This window comes from Meriones unguiculatus, chromosome 8, assembly GCF_030254825.1.
Source record: "Meriones unguiculatus strain TT.TT164.6M chromosome 8, Bangor_MerUng_6.1, whole genome shotgun sequence".
NCBI lineage: Eukaryota > Metazoa > Chordata > Mammalia > Rodentia > Muridae > Meriones > Meriones unguiculatus.
Window position 1 is genome coordinate 72,222,860 of NC_083356.1, and position 16,859 is coordinate 72,239,718.

Consider the following 16,859-nt stretch of genomic DNA (forward strand, 5'->3'; position numbering starts at 1 on the left):
AAACGTTTGAACACCTAAGGGTCAGTACTATCAGGCAGAAACCAGAGCTCCTTGTCTGAACTATAGGGCACAGAATCAACTGAGTGCTTGTTTTATCAAATCTTCTGGACATGACACATGGCTGGAGTCCTGGTGCACAGAGAAATCACTATGTTTTACTGTTTTCAGCAGATGCTCTTGGGCAGCAGTTCTCAACTGGTAGGTCGTGACCCCTTTGGGGTGGAACAATCCTTTCACAGGGGTCACCTAAGACCATCAGAAAACACAGACATTTACAGTATAGTATAGCAGTAGCAAAATTACAGTTGCTACAACAAAAATAATTATGGTTTGGGGGTTATCACAACATGGGGAACTTTATTAAAGGGTTGCAGCATTAGGAAGGTTGAGAACTGCTCTAGGGCCTTAGGGAACCCAGGTTGAGAAGTGAAATAGCTGGGATGGGGCTTAATTATAGACCAGTCAACACCATGAAAGACCAGAGCTGAGATCTGAAGGCCAAGTCACAGTTAACTAGGTGAAGGGTCAGGTGGGCCCCTGGGGAGGGAGGAGGCAACACTTGTAGGAGGAGGAAATAGGCCATGTGAGGTAGAGGTGTGGTGGCTTGTTTTCCTGTCAGCCTTGAGCTTAAGGGCAGTGTCAAGCTGAGTAGTCTTGAAGTGTTTTAAGTGGCATGTGTGCCTAAGAGATTTACTGAGAGATCGGATTGATGATTTGAGGAGATGACAGGAGTATCCTGGTGTGGGAGAAAGCGCTGGAGAGTCACTCATGGAACTCCCAGGCTGAGCTACACTGCAGACAGTTGCTGATGGGGGTGGTGGACACCCCTGGATGTATGGAAGGTAGAGTAGAATGAGGCGAGGGTGGCTGGGTCTGGTGCTTGAACAGGGCTTGGGGGCAGGGGTTGAATTTGGCCCAGGATTGTTGGCTTGTATGGACAATGGTCACCAGCCAGTGAGGTGTGGAATACTAGAGGAGACCTGTGATGTAAACACTGCACAGTGGTTCTTGGAGGACTGCATCAGTTTTTATTACCATGGGCATTCAAACTGCCGCCTGTAGGTGTTCATATGCATGAACTAACAGTTGCCCAGGGTTCTTAACTTGGGGGGCTTGGGTTTTTAAGCGGTAGTCTTGACCAGACTGTGTGTCCAATCCACCTAGAAAGCTGTCTCTCTTGTTAGCACTGTGTTTCTGCACATCCCCTCTAGACAGCTGTGTCGTCCCCCCCCCCCCCCAGCTAAGGAGAAAGGGTTTCCCTGTGGCTCATTTTTCTTTCTTTTCATGGGCAATTGGACTCCTAATGAGAATGTTCTCATTAGGAGGTCCCAGGAAGTCTCCATCCATGAGTGACTTGAGTGATTTGCCAAACTGGTCTGCCATGTGTCGCTTTAACTAATACTTGCTCCAAGCAGCCCACAGGGTGTTGTCATCAAGCTCTTGGGACCCATGTGTATGTACTGTCAAGGCTGAGAAGGTAATTTTCTACTTATGTGGAAATTAATTGTCAGACATGGTAGTGGAATATCCTGGGGAGTGTGTGTGTGGTATGGAGAGAGATGATGGTTTCTGGCCTGGCACTGTTTGCCAGTGATGTGTAAACTGTTCAGCTATGTCACAAACCTAAGGGGCTGGGTCCATGCTGAGTAACGAGGGTCTCCAGAGGATGGTCGTAACAATGGTTGTCATGCTTCTTCCAGTTAAGAAAGAGCTGAGGATACCTTACTCTTTTGAGACATGGTTAGTTTTGAACAGCCTTGTGCAGAGAAGGGTGAACAACATTCACGTATATTCCTCTGTTGGCCACTCAGAGCAATTACTGGCAGATTCTTCATCAAATCCCTCAGTTTGCCTTCTCAGATTTTCTACTGCTACTGAGAAGTCAGAGGCCAGCCGTGATTTAAATTAACATGTTTAACAAAATGTGTGCAGTTGGTTGTTTTATAATTTTGCATGCCTTGAGTCTCAGCAGCTGAAATGTTCAGCTTTTTTAGGCCTTCACTATCACCAGGGCTCCCTTTATAGTGCACCTAAATAATTGCAGTGTGACTGTGGTATGGCATTTGAGTGTGGCTTCTCATAAGTGAATGGGCCCCACTGCATCCAGCAGTCTGTTGATGCGGACTGCCAAGTCTCCAGCTCTCTGCTGAGCACTGGAGCAGCACTCACAGCCTGGCTACCTAGAGAAAGAGAGGCGGGAATGTAGCCACAGCATGGAGTGTAAACATGTGTTTAGCTGAGAGTTCCTACCTCATTACCTGGTATGCCAGCTAGTTTATGTCAGCTTGACACAAGCTTGAGGCACTGGAAATGAGAGAGCCTCAGCTGAGAAAATGCCTCCATAAGATCTGGCTGTAGGCATTTTCTTAATTGATTGATGTGGGAGGGCCCATCCCGTTGTGGGTGCTACCATCCCTAGGCCGGTGGTCCTGTCTTCTTTAAGAAAGCAGGCTGAGTGAGCCATGTGGAACCAACCAGTAAGTAGAACCCCTCCATGGCCTCTGCATCAGCTCCTACTTCCTGGTTTCTGCCCTGACTTCCAGTGATGAACAATGATGTAGAAGTGTAAGCCAAGTGAACCATTTACTCCCCGGTTTGCTTTTCTTGATGGCATTTCATCACAGCAATAATAATCCTAAGGCACCTGGACTAGGAGGCCCAAAAGATCTAGAGAAGAAAAGAATGATTTGAGCCAGGCCTAGTAAGATGGGCTGAAAGTCGAATTGACAGTGATTGCAGGGTGGAATTGGCAGCTCTTAATATAATCAGGCAGGCATGTAGGAAAGTGTATTCTACCTAGGTGAGAGTGGGGCAGAATAAAGGTGCACAGCAACAGTGATGGGTGGTCAGAGTCCCTCCAGTCTGCTTGAAGACCAGTAAAGCTGGTCTTTATTCAGAGCAGGAATTGCAAACTGCAGGCCACAACCTAATTGGCTGCCTGTTTTTGTGAAAATATTGTATTGAAACCCAGCCTCATGTCCCCATGTCCATGCTGCTTTCTCACCTGCGTAGTCAAGCTGAGTAGCTTTACTGTGTGGTCACAAAGCCATTGGTAATCATTGTCCTGCCCTTTTAGGAAAACACTTAGAGCAAGTAAAACCATTGTCTTATATTTAGCCACCAGAAGGTAGGAAAATGGTCCATAACTACCACAATTATGCCTGGTTGAAAAATGTTCCCACCACAGGAGGTATAAGGGACAAGGTATGCTTTCTACTTCTCCTCTCTGACCCTCAGATGGGGTCAGGTTCGAGACTGTGCTAAGTGCTGTCTTCTTCCCGTCTCTTTGGTCTGAGTGCACACCACTGACCCTGAGTTTGGCGGGGTCCACCATGTGTTCTTTGTGCTTCTTCAGCAGAGGGGCTGCAGAAGAGAGCAGAGTCCAGACTGAGAATAACTTATGGCCCAATCATTTCAGGAGACAGCGGGAAAGAAAAAGGGTTTTTTTATCTTGACCACCAACCATCTCGAACCCAAAGTACCTCCCTTTGGTTATCAGAGACCACTGCCTCATACAGACTTGCTCTGAAGAAGGGAAAACAGAGGGCGGCCTCCAGTCCATCCTGCACCAAAATGCCCTTAATTCCATAGTTGTAAAGGGAAGGCTGGCTTCCTGACACACTTCAAGGTTTCTTGACTGGACTGAAGTTCAAATTGACATATACAGGTTAACAGGAGCAACCCATGTTTAATCGTGTGGTCAGTGGGTCTCCTAAAATGTGAGGCTCCAAGAGGGTGATTGCTGCTCACAGAGCATGCAAGCTCAGAAGGGATCTGGAGTGTCACAGTTCTCCTTTGTGGTGAGATGTGCCAGGGACACACAGATCCAGAGGGAAGAGCCGTGTTGCAAGAGAAGACTGTCTTACTAGTTAGATAAAGTCTGCCACATCTTGAAAGTGTCCCAGCAGACCAGGGTGGCTTCTTTTCCAGGGTGGAGATATGTCCCACCAGAACAACTATCTGTTCGTGGTGTACAGTGACTGCATGCCAAGAAAGCTGTTGGGGGTGGCACCCTTGGGCCTTTCCTTAGTGATGCCTCCAGGTGAGCACCAAGTCGCACAGTACCTGAACACCGCCTGCTCAGGCCCTGCAAGCCTGTGCTCCCATCCCTGGCCCTCAGAAGCCAACCAGAGCTGATGTTTGTAGCTTTGAGCTATGGAAGCTCTAGGACACTGATCTGCAACAGTGGGAACCAAGTGTGTGAGAAGTAGGCACCAGCTGTTAGGAGAACATATTTAACATGGAAATCAGAGACAGGACTCAGCTCTGGAGTCTCCCTTAAAAGTTGGCCTTAGGACTGGGATTGGAGTTTATTCGTGCCCTTTATGCCAAAAACAAATGGGCTAAGGTATTCTCATTAAGTTCATTTTTTTGTTTGGTTTTGAGACAGACCCCACTCTATAGTTCAAACTGCCTGGAATTCACTGTATAGCCCAGGCTAGTTTCAAATGCTGTCAATCCTTCTGCAGCCTTTTAAGTGATGGGACTAAAAGTGTTAGTGTCCCCCATCCCACTACCACCAGGCTTTCCAGCAAGTTCTCTCAGAGTTGTTTCTGTGCTGACTCCTGTAAAAAGCATAGATTTCTTAAGAAATGTCTGATCTATGATGTTGTCAGGCTAGTAACTCCATAACATGTAAGATTTAAATGGTCATTTGAAGACTTTTATTGACTAATAGAAAACCAAGAGGAAGACCAAATTCATAGCTTCTTTACATCTTCCTTGCAAACTTCTAGAATGTTGTACTAGGAAAAGTTATCCCCTTTTGAGTTCAGAGCTTTCTCTTAGCGGCAGAATTAACCCATATTGTTACCTTTTTTTTTTTTTTTTTTTTTTTTTTTTTTTTTTTTTTTATCTTGGCCACTGGGAAATTCGGAGACAAATACCCACAGCTGGTGCCGTACATCTGGCTACGCTTCTACTATTGCTTTTAAACTGTCTTGTTAGGGGTTTTGTGTTGCCTAAAGAAACATGACCATTAGGGGCAGAGCTGTCCTTAACTTCCTTAACTGTGTGGTAGCACTGTGGTTTGCTTTGACCCAGCTTCAGAGCAGCCATGTACCTGTGCTACTCAAATTATTAGCTGAGTTATTTAATGAGAGCTTGCTGGCTAGTGAACTCTGGTTTCTGCTTCTCCCCAGGGGCAAAACCTTGCTGCTGTTTTGATTTAGGATAGTTTACTTCTGATCCTGAGGGAAAGTAGGATTGTTCCCAACAAGCTCAGCAGCAGCTAGACCTGCTCCCCCTCTTTGCACAGTTCAGTGCTTTCTGCCTCTGTTCAGGCCTGGTGGGCAGAGGAGAGAGGAAGCTGACCTCCTGCTTGCGGCTGTGGCAGCTGGCTTGTCTCTCCTCTTGGGGTAGAACATTTTAGAGTTTGGTTTTGCTTTTGCATTTCCTGTGTGTAACTCCTTAAGCAAAGTGGGTTGCTGAAAATGTCACTTGGTATTTGTCATTTTGTGCCCAGAATAACCTTCAAGACCTGTGAAACAATGAGTCGTTGGCAGAAGAAGTGTCATCTGTGCTATTTATTACTGTGTGTGTTTTTTTTCTAGACTGTTTCTAGTGGATTTTTGGTGCTTCTGTGGACATGCATAGCGCTGGTGGTGTTGCTTGTCTGGCACATCCTCCATCCCATTTAATTTCCACCCCAACACCACAAAGCAGTTAAACAAAACCCCAGTTGGACATACAACGTAATCTACTCCTTCATTGTAGCAGTGCAGTGACACTGTGTAGACCCCATCTTGCATCTGCATGTACACAGCACCTTGCTTAAAGGTATATAGTGTGTTTAGGAAGATCATGGGTCAGGAAAAGTAGCTGGAAAGGCAGTTGGGCTACATACCAGGAACCAACTGTGAACAGGCCATGTGTCCATCAGTGCAGTGGGAACTTGAACATGGCCCATTATGAAAATGAAGATTTGAGTTTCTTCCCTTGTCCTGGCCGCCTACCTTGCAGTGGACACTTTTCATTTACTCGGTGATCATGAAGTCAGTATGGACACAGGTAGAAATGCGACAGGGAAGGATGGTTTTGTAAAACAGTAGGAAGATAGCTCATAGGCAGTGCTTTCTAGCTCTTTCTAACAGAGTTAGTGGGCTCTGACTCTCCTTGAGGGGCTATTAAGAGCTTGCCCTGTTTCTGATCAGTGTATGGCTGAGAATATGAGTTGTAAGAAGTTCCTTGGGGAGGCAGCTCCTGCTTGTTGGGTCACAAGCACACTTTGAGAACCTTTGGTGTAAGCTGATGGATGCCCTTGCTTTCCAGATGAGAAGAGGCCAGGGCAAATTTTGTCTGCCAGCTTGACAAAATGGGCTAGTGACTGAACCAACACTAACAACGAGGTCTCAGAAGGGAAAACTGTGTCCCAGTGTCCATGATTAGCAAGCTGCTGTGGTGCTGTGTACCCACTTATTTTTCTGGGGTTCACTTCCAACCGTCTGACAACCTTGGGGAAACACAGGCCCCACACAGTGCCATTTTAGGTATCGGTTGTCTGCACAAGGCCCCTTACCTTCTTTAAGGGAAGTTGGGTATGTCTAAGCATCAGAGCCAGGGCACATGAATAACAGATCTCCTTAGAGGGCAGATGTGCCTCCAGCAGCCGTGTTTAGACTCTGAATTGGCTCTCTGATGGCAGTGAAGAAAGCACACCTACAGCCCAGGTTAAACTCCTCTAGCTGCTTTCTGGCCATTCTGCCTGACCCAGCATGCTTGTCCTCCACACATGCTCTGCTAACTCCCCACCCCAGTGTAGTGCACTTCTGGTCCACTGCAGACTCCTGTGTGGAAGATGTCGAACGGTACCTCTGCTTAGTTCTCCTCTGCCTTACTCATCACTCCTCTCCCAGGAAACCCTCCACGAGAGCTGCTTCTAAAGAAGCCATCCCAAGGTTTAAGCATCCCCTTCTGGAAGCCTTGGGGAGGAGGATCCACAGTGGTGGTCACTCCCCCACTGCAGCCTTTCGCAGCAGTGACCTCTGATGTTGTGAGGAACTAGCCCAGGACTAATTTATGGCATGAATCTGAGCTCCCTTCAGGTCGATCTTTTGGTAAGAGGTTTTGGTAGAGTCCAAAGCTAGACAATGTGCTCCTCGGCTGAGTGGAAGCAGTTGCCTGTTGTGTTTCCAGCCCACCTTCCAGGCTGCTTTAAAGGTGAAAAGACAGACAGCCTTCTCAGGCAGCCCAGACTTTACCCAAAACACTGCCCTCAGCCCCTGCTACAGAGAACATAAAATTATTACTGTAAAAAATAGATATTTCAATCTCTGCTCTGTGGTAGTGCTTCAACTTGTAGAGAAAGTTGGAACTAAAAAGTATTTAACAGGCAGCCTCAAAAAATTCATGTAAAGTTTACTGGCTGATAATTTCTCTTGTGGGGCATAAACCCATTTACAGATTCAGAACAAGAAATTGGGTGTCTTCTCAAACATTCACAGCAGTGCTTTGATTCAATGCTTGTGGTTAAGATGTCCTTGGATCTGAGATCACAGAGCCTCAAAGACACACTTACACTCTTAGACACAGTGGTGAATCATGGCAGACCCAGGCTTCCTGGAAGAAGAGGAAGTGGTATGTTTCCTTTCGTGGTCACTTCACATCTCTTGGAAATTTCCACTGAAATTCTCCCTGTTGTCCCTGCCTTCCTCCCCTGAGGAAGGTCTGTTGGGGTCTCACATGCTTGGGCAGGGCCTTGCATGGTCAGAATCCTGCTTCCTTCAGATCTGGAGGGACTGTGCTTTGGGCTCTTGGGCCCTCTGCAGACCCTTTTCTTCCCAGTTGATTTTGTTGAGAAAATCCAAGGTTTTCCAAGTCAAGTGAAAAATTGCTTTCCTTCTGGAATGTGTTAGAGGGGCTTCAGATTACTTTATTTTCCACCAAGTATACAGCTGGCTTGCAGGTCAGGTCCGCAGAGGGTACAGAGCTGAGCCTCCAGCTTCCGGCCTGCTCCTGTGCAGAGTCAGCTTCTTGGGCCTCTTGGATCTTCCCCTGGCCAGTTTTGGAAAAGGTAACACTCCCTCTCTCCCTCCTTCCTTCACTCCCTCCCTTCTTCCTTCCTCCCCCCATCTCTCTCTCTTCTGTGTTGACTGGGACTTCCCAGGAGAGGAAACAGCTTACCTGTAGCTACTTTCTTGATTGCACGTATAAAGGTGCTTAGGTTTGGGGTGCACTCCTGCAGCTCAGGAACCCTGCCATTCTGATCACCTTCATTTTTCTGGAGAATTATTGCCCTAGAACAGAATCCAAGGACAATATGCATGCTTTCCCAGCCCAAAGCAGGTACTAAGTGCACAACTGTGGCTGTACAAAGTCTCCAGGCAAGGGGGAGTTCCATGACCACTGTGCTCCAAAATCTATTGGTCATCACCCACTGTCACATGAAACAGACCTTCAGGAAACACTGTGGGCTGCTGATGCTCTGCACCTGTGATAGAGTACTTGGTTGGCCTCACTGCTTGCTGGGGTGACTATTGTTAGCTAGACTTTGACAGCTGGCTGTTGGGTCGACACATACATGCACAGTGCTGGTATAGACCTCTGGGTTCAGGCCTGTTTCCCAAAAAGGAGGGCCTCCTCCCTGAGATGAGAACTTCCTCGCTGTCAGTTACTGTCTGTTTCTTTGAGTATGGGTCCTGCTCAGAGCCTCTCCTTTCCTGCAGCCAGCCTTTTTCCCTGAAATATTAAGGGAGTGCTTATGGAACTCCAGGTCACTAGTGAAAGCTGCTAACACTGCCTAGCCTAGAGGCCCAGCCCCTTCCCTGCTTGCCTGAGAGAACATGGAGCTAATGTCTCATAGAATTGGTGAAATAGTGACAGAGTCAGGTCTTTCCAGGTGTCTTACAGTTTTTATGCACTTGGTTGTGGCTGTGGAGTATAATTTCTCACCACGGTCCAAAGCCTCCATTTCTGATCCTCCCTTGGGAATGGTTCACCCTTTCCCTTCACCTGTGTGCCCATCATGGTCCTTAAGCTCTGGGATCTGAGCAGGAAGCACAGCCCGTGTTGTGACATGGTCAAAGTCACGTCTGCCATCTTTCAACCCATAACTTGCTGCAGCACCTCACTGTGCCAGCAGCAGGAAGGGCTGCCTCAAGTCACTCACTACTGAAATGAGTGTCACCTGACAGCAATAGTCCCGCTCTTGCCGCCTTTTGCTCCGCTTCATGGCTCAGCCTGTGAAAGTGACTTTGGGGCCTGCTAGTCAACTGTGACCTGTAAGAAAGGGAAGCTGTGGGAATAGTACACGTATAGGTGGTCAGGGTATGTGTGTCTCTCAGGGTGCATGTTCTCACCCAACTCCGACCCTGCCCTCCCAGATTTCACTGTTTGTTGGACTCAACTCACACCCTTCCATGAACTTTTTCTAGACCTCTCAAAAGTAAGACATTTACCTCTTCAGCCTTTAGCTCTATTCAGAACAAGGGTCTTTGCTTTAGCTGTCAAAGCACCCGTGGGCAGGAATGGAAGTCCTGCCCACCCAGGTGCCTTCTGTGGCTGCAAATGGCCAGTGTGGAATTGGTTGGAGTCTCTCAGCCAATTTGTGGTCAGTGGAATGGGCCGACCCAGAATCTGTAACACTGCTTATTAACAAGGGATCGGAGACAAACTCTAAGGTTGAACAAGACAGGTTTCTGCCTTTCTTCCCCCGAATGAGGGGGCCATCTGCCTCAGGAGACTGCTTGCTTCAAAACAGGCCTAAAGTGTTGTCACCAAAGAGATAAGTCCTTTCCATAAGATGCAGTGCCCCCTGTCCTGGAGATCCTTCACTGCAGCCTTGGTGGATTTTTTTGGTGGTCCACCAAAAAGTTGGTTGACCCTGCCTTGACCCTGCTTTAGGCCATCGTCTTCTGTCAGCCTCCCCAGCAACTCCCAGCAGGAGTTTGAAGTTGGGTGGCCCCTCAACTTTTACTGAAGCCCTCTCCCAGGCATGAGGTGGAAGAGTGCTAAAGAAGTAGAAGAGAGTTAGCACTAGTAGAGGAGATGACTAGTAGAGGGCTTTGTCAGTGCTCACAGACCACACTTAGAACTGGGAACCTGGCAACTTCAGAAGAACCCCTTTCCTGCTTTCCAGCCACATGTTGGCAATTCTAGGCATCTCTGAACTACATGTTCCTCCCATTGAGGTTTAAAAATACACTGTAGTCCCTATCCGTTACCTTCTCTAGGTCGGAGCAGGGTGTGGCCTCAGCTCCTCCTCCCAAGCACTCTGCCTTTGATGTGCTACTGCTGCTTATGCTGCTGTTAACAGTCAGTGACTGCTCTTCCAGGAGCTGATTCATTTTTACAAGTCTGCTGGCCAGAAAGACTCTCTAGTCCAGTGCAGACTTGCTTTCCCGCTCAAGGCTGAGAGCACATCCAGTAGACAGCTCTCGTGCTGGGCATGAGTTTCAGAGAGGACAATGGGAAGCCTGACTACAAAGCTGTGCATGTGCGGGGGGGTGTGTGTCTGTCTGTGTCTGTGTGTATCTGTCTGTGTTTTCGTATATCTGGGTGGATGAGTAGATGGGTAGGTAGGGAGAGGAGCTGCACTTTGCACCTAGTAGGTGCTGGTTTGTTAGAAGGAAACAACCTTTTGAGCTGACCCGGAGGAAATATTACTCCAGGGACAACAGTAGACCCCAAGCTCTCCCACCTCTGGACTTGGGTCTGCTTTGAGCAGTCTGTAGCGTGCATACCACTCTCCTACTGCTAAAGCAGACACTGCTGGCTGGCAAATGCACCAAGGTTGGGCTCAAGTCCCATCACTGCTCCACCTCCTCAACCTCAAAGCTTCTGTATGAAATGAGGACACAACCACTCTGGAAGGGGGCCCTGGGATCAGATGAGATGAGGCTTCAGAAAGCCTCTGGTGGGAAATGGTCCAGGTCTTGTCACCATCTAGATAACACGTAGCCATGCATAACTCCACACCTGACAGTGCTCTGCACACACAGTGGTAGTGGCATGTGTATGGGGGCAGGGCTTACATTTGGCTGGAAATGAAGTGACCTTAAGTCAGTGAAGTCTGGTTTTGCCTGAATCAGTATGATTTGTGGCTGTAATTCAAAAGCATGAGCCTTTGGGCCAAGTGTGCTGTCTAGCACTCGGAACACTTGGCATTGATGAAGATGCTTCATGACAGAAAAGGTGGCTGTGATGCTGTTTCACTATGACTGGGGAAGGAACTGTGTTGGCTTTGGCCAGAAGGCTGAGTCTGGAGCTTCCTCTTGGCTCCAGGTGTGTGGAGTGAGTGAATGAGCAGCTGGCCAAGCTACCTAGTGCTTGCTCTGTATGGCCTGATTCAGTCTCTTTCCCAGAGGGAGAAGGGAAGGGAGGGGCAGGATTCATGAGAGAATTAAAAGGCCGCACCTCTGATGTGAATTCTGCCTCCTGGTCCACAGCATTCTGTCCAGCTTTCTGCACATCTGTGCTCTTGGCTCTCAGGCCCTGCAATCCCTAGCATAGGAAGTGTGGAGGGGGCTTCCTAGCCTGGAGCCCAGCTAAAGGTGAGCGCATCTACTTGGATTCCACAGCCATGCGCTACTAGAAGGTGTAACCTAGAAGCAGTTACAGCCAGTCTAGTCCCGGGAACTTGCGTGGCATGGAAGAGGAGGGCCCAGAATTGCCCTATCTAGTTTGGGCATCCTAAAAACGGCTTGTGTGAATAAAACATGCTGGAAGTGTAAACTCCATACTGTAGTGGAGTGTAAGAAAACAAAAAGTAACTCAGGAATTGAATTGTCTGCTGGATAGCGATAGTTTGGGTAAAATGGGCTGAGAGTGCTATAAATTGTCTGTGTGGCTCCCATTGGCTTCTGTTGCCAAGTAAGGCCCCAAACACCCACCATTCTCTAGAGAGCTAGAGGGGGTGGGAGGGGCAGGTTTTTGGCTCTGTTGCTTAGACCAGCTTGAACACAGCTGACACGCATCACCTCCAGTCAGGTGGCACCCTAGGTACAGTGAATGCACTAGTTGTTCAGGTTACAGAATTACTGATTCTTCTGTGCTTATTGATGAGCGTGTTTTATTTATTTACTTGCACGCGCTACTAAGCTAAGTGCCAAAGTGCAAGGTGACTAAGACTTTGTAGTCTTTGGGGTTTTAAGAGTCAGGTAAGTAGAAGCTCCTCTTCCCTGATTCTGAAAGTGGGAGGAAGGCAGTAAGAGGTGGAGAGCAGAATGTGGTCCTCAGATGCTCCTGCCTTAAGGATCAGGCCTTGAAGCCAGTTGAGCTTCCTGATCTGGACCCCAGTCAGTGTGGAAAACACATTGAAGTCAGACGTGTAAGGAACTTGTAGGTTGTGTCCCCAGAAGTGTGTGCCCTCCTGTGTGGTGGCCTTGCCTCAAGTGAAACTAGTCCCTTGACTCCCGGAATAATAGTTGTGCTTTGCCATGGCTGTGTAGTTGCAGAGATGCTCTCTTAACATGTGCTCTTCTTGCATGTGGCCTCTTTGTGTGAGTCATCTATGCTTGGTAGGTGGGAATGGATGGTTAGTCCCCTGTGATAGGGGATTCCATTTCCCGAAGGTGCCTTTATTTGCCCATCTGCTGTCCTCAAGCACCACTACAATACTCCTCTTACAACTCTGCAGTGGGGGTGGGGGGAGCTTCAGATTCGTATCTAGCCTCCCCTCCTCCCCTTCCTTTTTTTTTTTTTTTTTTTTTTTCTTTTTTTTTTGGTTTTTGAGATAGGAAGATGATGTACTTAGTATTTCCATGCTTGGGTCCACAGGTGTGGGTGTGGTTTATTGGACAGGCCTTTGGGGTTGCAAAACTTCAAACACCCTCTTCCCCCATCTTCACACGAATGTCTCTATGTTGAGTAATGTAGGGTTTTTTAAATATGGAAATTGTTGCTTTCAGCTCCCCTCAGCTAGGGCTGTTTGTAGCATTTGCTTATTGAGTGTTGGCAGAGGTCTGGCGATGTTGCCAGATGACAATGATGGTTGTTATTTACTAAACATCTCTTCTGGGTCAAGTCTGTTGGCTCCATCCTTCATAGGGTCATTTTTGATCCCCATAACCACCAGAGGAGGAGGTGGGTCTGCAGTTAGGCCTTTTCCGTAAGCAAGAAGAGGTAGAAGAGAGACTTGAAAGAGACCCAGAGAGGTATCCATGTTAATGGCCAAGCTTAGGTTACACCAGACCATCTGACTTCACAGCTGTGTGTCCTAAAGTGCCCATGATACCCTCCACCCCCTCAGCTTCATCTCTACTTTACAATCTGCAAGATCCTCACAGGGTACGCACTTAAAAATGAAGTCCTCGTATTCAAAACAGTTCTTCCCAGTATCCTATAGACACTTCTCCACCCAGTTGCCCTTCCTCCTCTGGCAGGGGTGAGGGTGTTGAATGAAGTAAGCGATTTCTAGAGCCTTCCAGGCATGCAGTGCTGAGCCCAGTATAGAATAGGTAGCAAAAAACCAAAGGCCAGAGCTCTGCACTGCTGCAGGCATTGCAGAGCTGCTACAGCCAGTCCTGTCTATAGTGACCTTGACTGTGTGACTCCTGGTGTGGGTGTTGCTTAGAGGCTTCCCATCTCAGGGTGGAATTAAGCCTTGACAGAAACCGCTACTAAGTTGGGATCCCAGCTGCCACTGCAAGTTACATTTGAAAGGCCAGTTGATCACACATTTGTCAGCAGCAGACAGACATCTCTGCTAGGCCTGCCGAAGGGCAAGCAGAAGATCTAAGAATGAAATCCCGGCACTAGGCGGGCACTTTGGAAGAAACTGGCCAACTTTGTGTGGTTTGATCTGCTTGGTTTTTTGCTGGGGTTGATCTGTGAGTAAGCTGGGTGTTCTCCTTCACCCTTTGTAGGTAGGGGGCATGCAGCTCGTGGCTACTTTAGTAGCACTGTTGTCACTTACCCAGAAATTATAATGTTACATGAGCTGCTCTTCCCAGGTAGAAAAGGACTAGCACGGTAGTCCTTGGAAACCTGTGACCTTCGTTGCTAATGCCCCACCGAACAATGAGGGACTCAATTTTAGCTTCTATTCGTGGCCTCTCAAGTTTTTGCAGATGTATAGGTCATAGAGCGCCAGCGTTTAGCATTTTCACGTGGAAGTGGGCTTTTCCCCTGTGGTTCAGCACAGCTATGTGGAAAACATGCATGGGGGTGTGTACGGCAGCTCCCAGTTGATTTAGGTCTTACAGCAACTGGGTCCCTTAACCTTTCTGGTATAATTGTAAAATCACACAGCCCCTTGGAATTATTTGACACTGTAAGGTTAAATAAGGGACATGCCTTGCAATCTGTCAGTTTAATAGGACATTCTCCTGCGTGGCCAAGAGACATACTGAATGTGTCTGCAGCAGCATTGTTAATAAAAGCCAAAAGCCAAGACCAGTGAGCATTGGTAGGAAAGCAGAAAAAAAAACAGTATTACAGATGAAAGCAAGGATACCTACATCATCTGAGTGGATAGCTAACAGGCCTACAGAGACTGTATACAGAACGCTACTATGTGTGATGCTCACAAACGTATAAGTTAAACTATATATGTGGATGGAAATTATGAAAACAGGAATGACAGCCCGAACAACTGCAGGGTGGCTACCTATATGACAGGAGAGTAGCAATGGCAAAGGAACTCCAGAGAGGCACCCTCCTCTGTGGCTGTGCCTCCCTTGTATAGCTGTGTAAAGTACAGGAAAGCAGAAATGCATTTCTCCCTCTTAGTTATCTTTCAGTTGCTAATAGGACAGCATGACCAAGGCAACTTATAAAAGAAAGCATTTATTGGGGCTTACAGTTTCAGAGAGTTAGAGTCTAAGACATTCATGACAGATAGCATGGCATTAAGCAGGCAGGCATGGTGCTATAGCATTAGCCGAGAGCACACAATCTCATCTACAAACAGGGAGAGGGAGGGAGAGAGAGTGTGTGTAAGAGCACAAGCGAACTGGCTAACGGAATGGTGTGCGCTTTTGAAACATCAAAGCCCACCCTGAGTGACACACCTCCAACAGGACCGCACCTCCCAAACAGTTCCAACGACTGGGGACTAAGCATTCAAATATATGAGCCTATGGGGGCCATTCCCACTCAAACCATCACACCCATCGAAGTGGCCACCGTGTTGGTATGGCATGAACCGCATCATTATTGCATGATGGTAGTGCTGTTTGACAGGTAGGGAGTCTGTATTTTTGACCACATCCTCAGTAACCTGTCTATATGTGTGCAACCTGGTCTACAAAGCAAGTCTAAGACAACCAGGGCTCAATTACACAGAGAAACCTTGTCTTAAGGTGCTGGCTTCATGCTGCTCTGGAGTCCCAGCCTAAAGCAGGGTTTGCTGTGACTGTGTTTGAGTGCAGGCCCGAGACTCTTCTGTGTGGTGCTGAGTGCCTCTGGGCTCCCTGGCAAGCTTCATGGGCCAGGGTTTATCTGATCCTGTCTGACCACTTGGAATGTTTTTGACCAAGAAATTGAACTTTGCTCATAAGTTGCATGCAACAGTGACGACAGTGACAGCCCTGAAATACAGCTACTATGTTTTTTGTTTGGTGACAACTTTTGCTTTAGCACTAAATTGCTGGAATTTTTAAGGGAGCACTTTTTATTTTTCAAAATTATAGATACCTTACTTCCCCATGGCACATGAATGTTTTGTTCTTCAGTTTTCAAGCCAGTTTTGAGTATTTTGTCTGTGGCTCTCTGCTGTTGCTGAAAGCAGCAGTGCTGTGTTGTGTTCTTGCAGGGGTAGAGTATTGGGTGATTGGTGTGTTCATTTGTTGAAGAACTGTTTGCTGAGCATCTTCTGTGGGCCAGATGCTGTCAGTCCACCAAAGCACACAGGTATAGCCTGAGAGGAACTTATATTCCTTTTTCTTTGTTGTTTTTTGTTTTGTTTTTGTTTTTGTTTGTTTGTTAATAGGCAGGGTTTCTCTCTGTAGCTCTGGCTGTCCTGGAACTTACTTTGTAGACCAGGCTGGCTTCAAACTCCCAGAGATCTGCCTGCCTCTGCCTCATTAAAGGCGTGTGCTGCCACCACCTGACTCCAGTGAGGATGTTTTGTTTTGTTTTGTTTTGTTTGTTTTGTTTTGTTTTGTTTTGTTTTGAGACAGAGTTTCTCTGTGTAGGCCTGGCTGTCCTGGAACTAACTTTGTAGACCAGGCTGGCCTCAAACCTGGAGATCGGCCTGCCTTCCATCCTAAATTCTGGGATTAAAGGTAGGCACCGCCACCCCCTGGCCTAATGAGCATAATAAGAAAGGTGGCTATAGATTACCAAATTGCCCAGTGTGCTGGTTGGTTGTTTCTGTCAGCTTTATTGAGATGTGTCATTTGTGTGTCTTATTTGCTCAATAAAGTGTACAGTGGAATGCTCTTGAGTAACTTTCTGGCTTGTGCAACCATCCAGTGAAAACTCAGTGGATTTTAATGTTATCTGTGTTCTCCCCGAGAAGAGCCCATGTTCCTTAATGGTCATTCTCCATCCTTCTCTGTTTCCGCTGCAGTGTTAGGCAGCCACTGGTCTACTTTCTGTCTCTGTGGACTTATTATTCTGGACATCTCAAACCAATAGAGTCACACAATAAGTCATCTTTTCTGTCTGACTGTCATCATTTAGTATAATGCTTTCAAGATTATCCCTACTGTTGCCAGGTTAGGGCTTGATTTCTTTTTTATTCCCTAATACCATTCCACTGGGTGTATATACTATATTTTATTTATTCATTCACAGGCATTTGGGCATTTGAGTTATTTTCACCTTTTGCCACGATGAAACTGCTGCTCTGAGCTTTTCTGTGCATGCCCTATAGATATTTCTCCTCACGCCTCTTGCACAAGTGCTCATGAATGGAATTGCTAGAACGGTGTGTTCCGTAGTATGAGGACCTGCCAGGTGTTTGCCAGTGCAGCTGT

The 16,859-nt window shown here is 47.3% G+C and overlaps 1 protein-coding gene across 23 annotated transcripts in view; it reads left to right on the forward strand.

Moving 5' to 3' along the window:
* The window catches only part of Rapgef1 (Rap guanine nucleotide exchange factor 1), a 113,117-nt gene that overhangs the window by 32,553 nt on the left and 63,705 nt on the right, over positions 1-16,859 (forward strand). Inside the window, exon 1 of one of the 23 annotated variants that reach the window (XM_060389792.1) lies at positions 700-842. The exons of the other annotated variants lie outside the window; for them this stretch is intronic. Within the exon in view, the coding sequence (XP_060245775.1) occupies positions 809-842 (34 nt within the window). The 5' untranslated portion in view covers positions 700-808. Of the gene's footprint in view, positions 1-699; positions 843-16,859 lie in introns of those variants that run through there. 23 annotated transcript variants of the gene reach the window in all.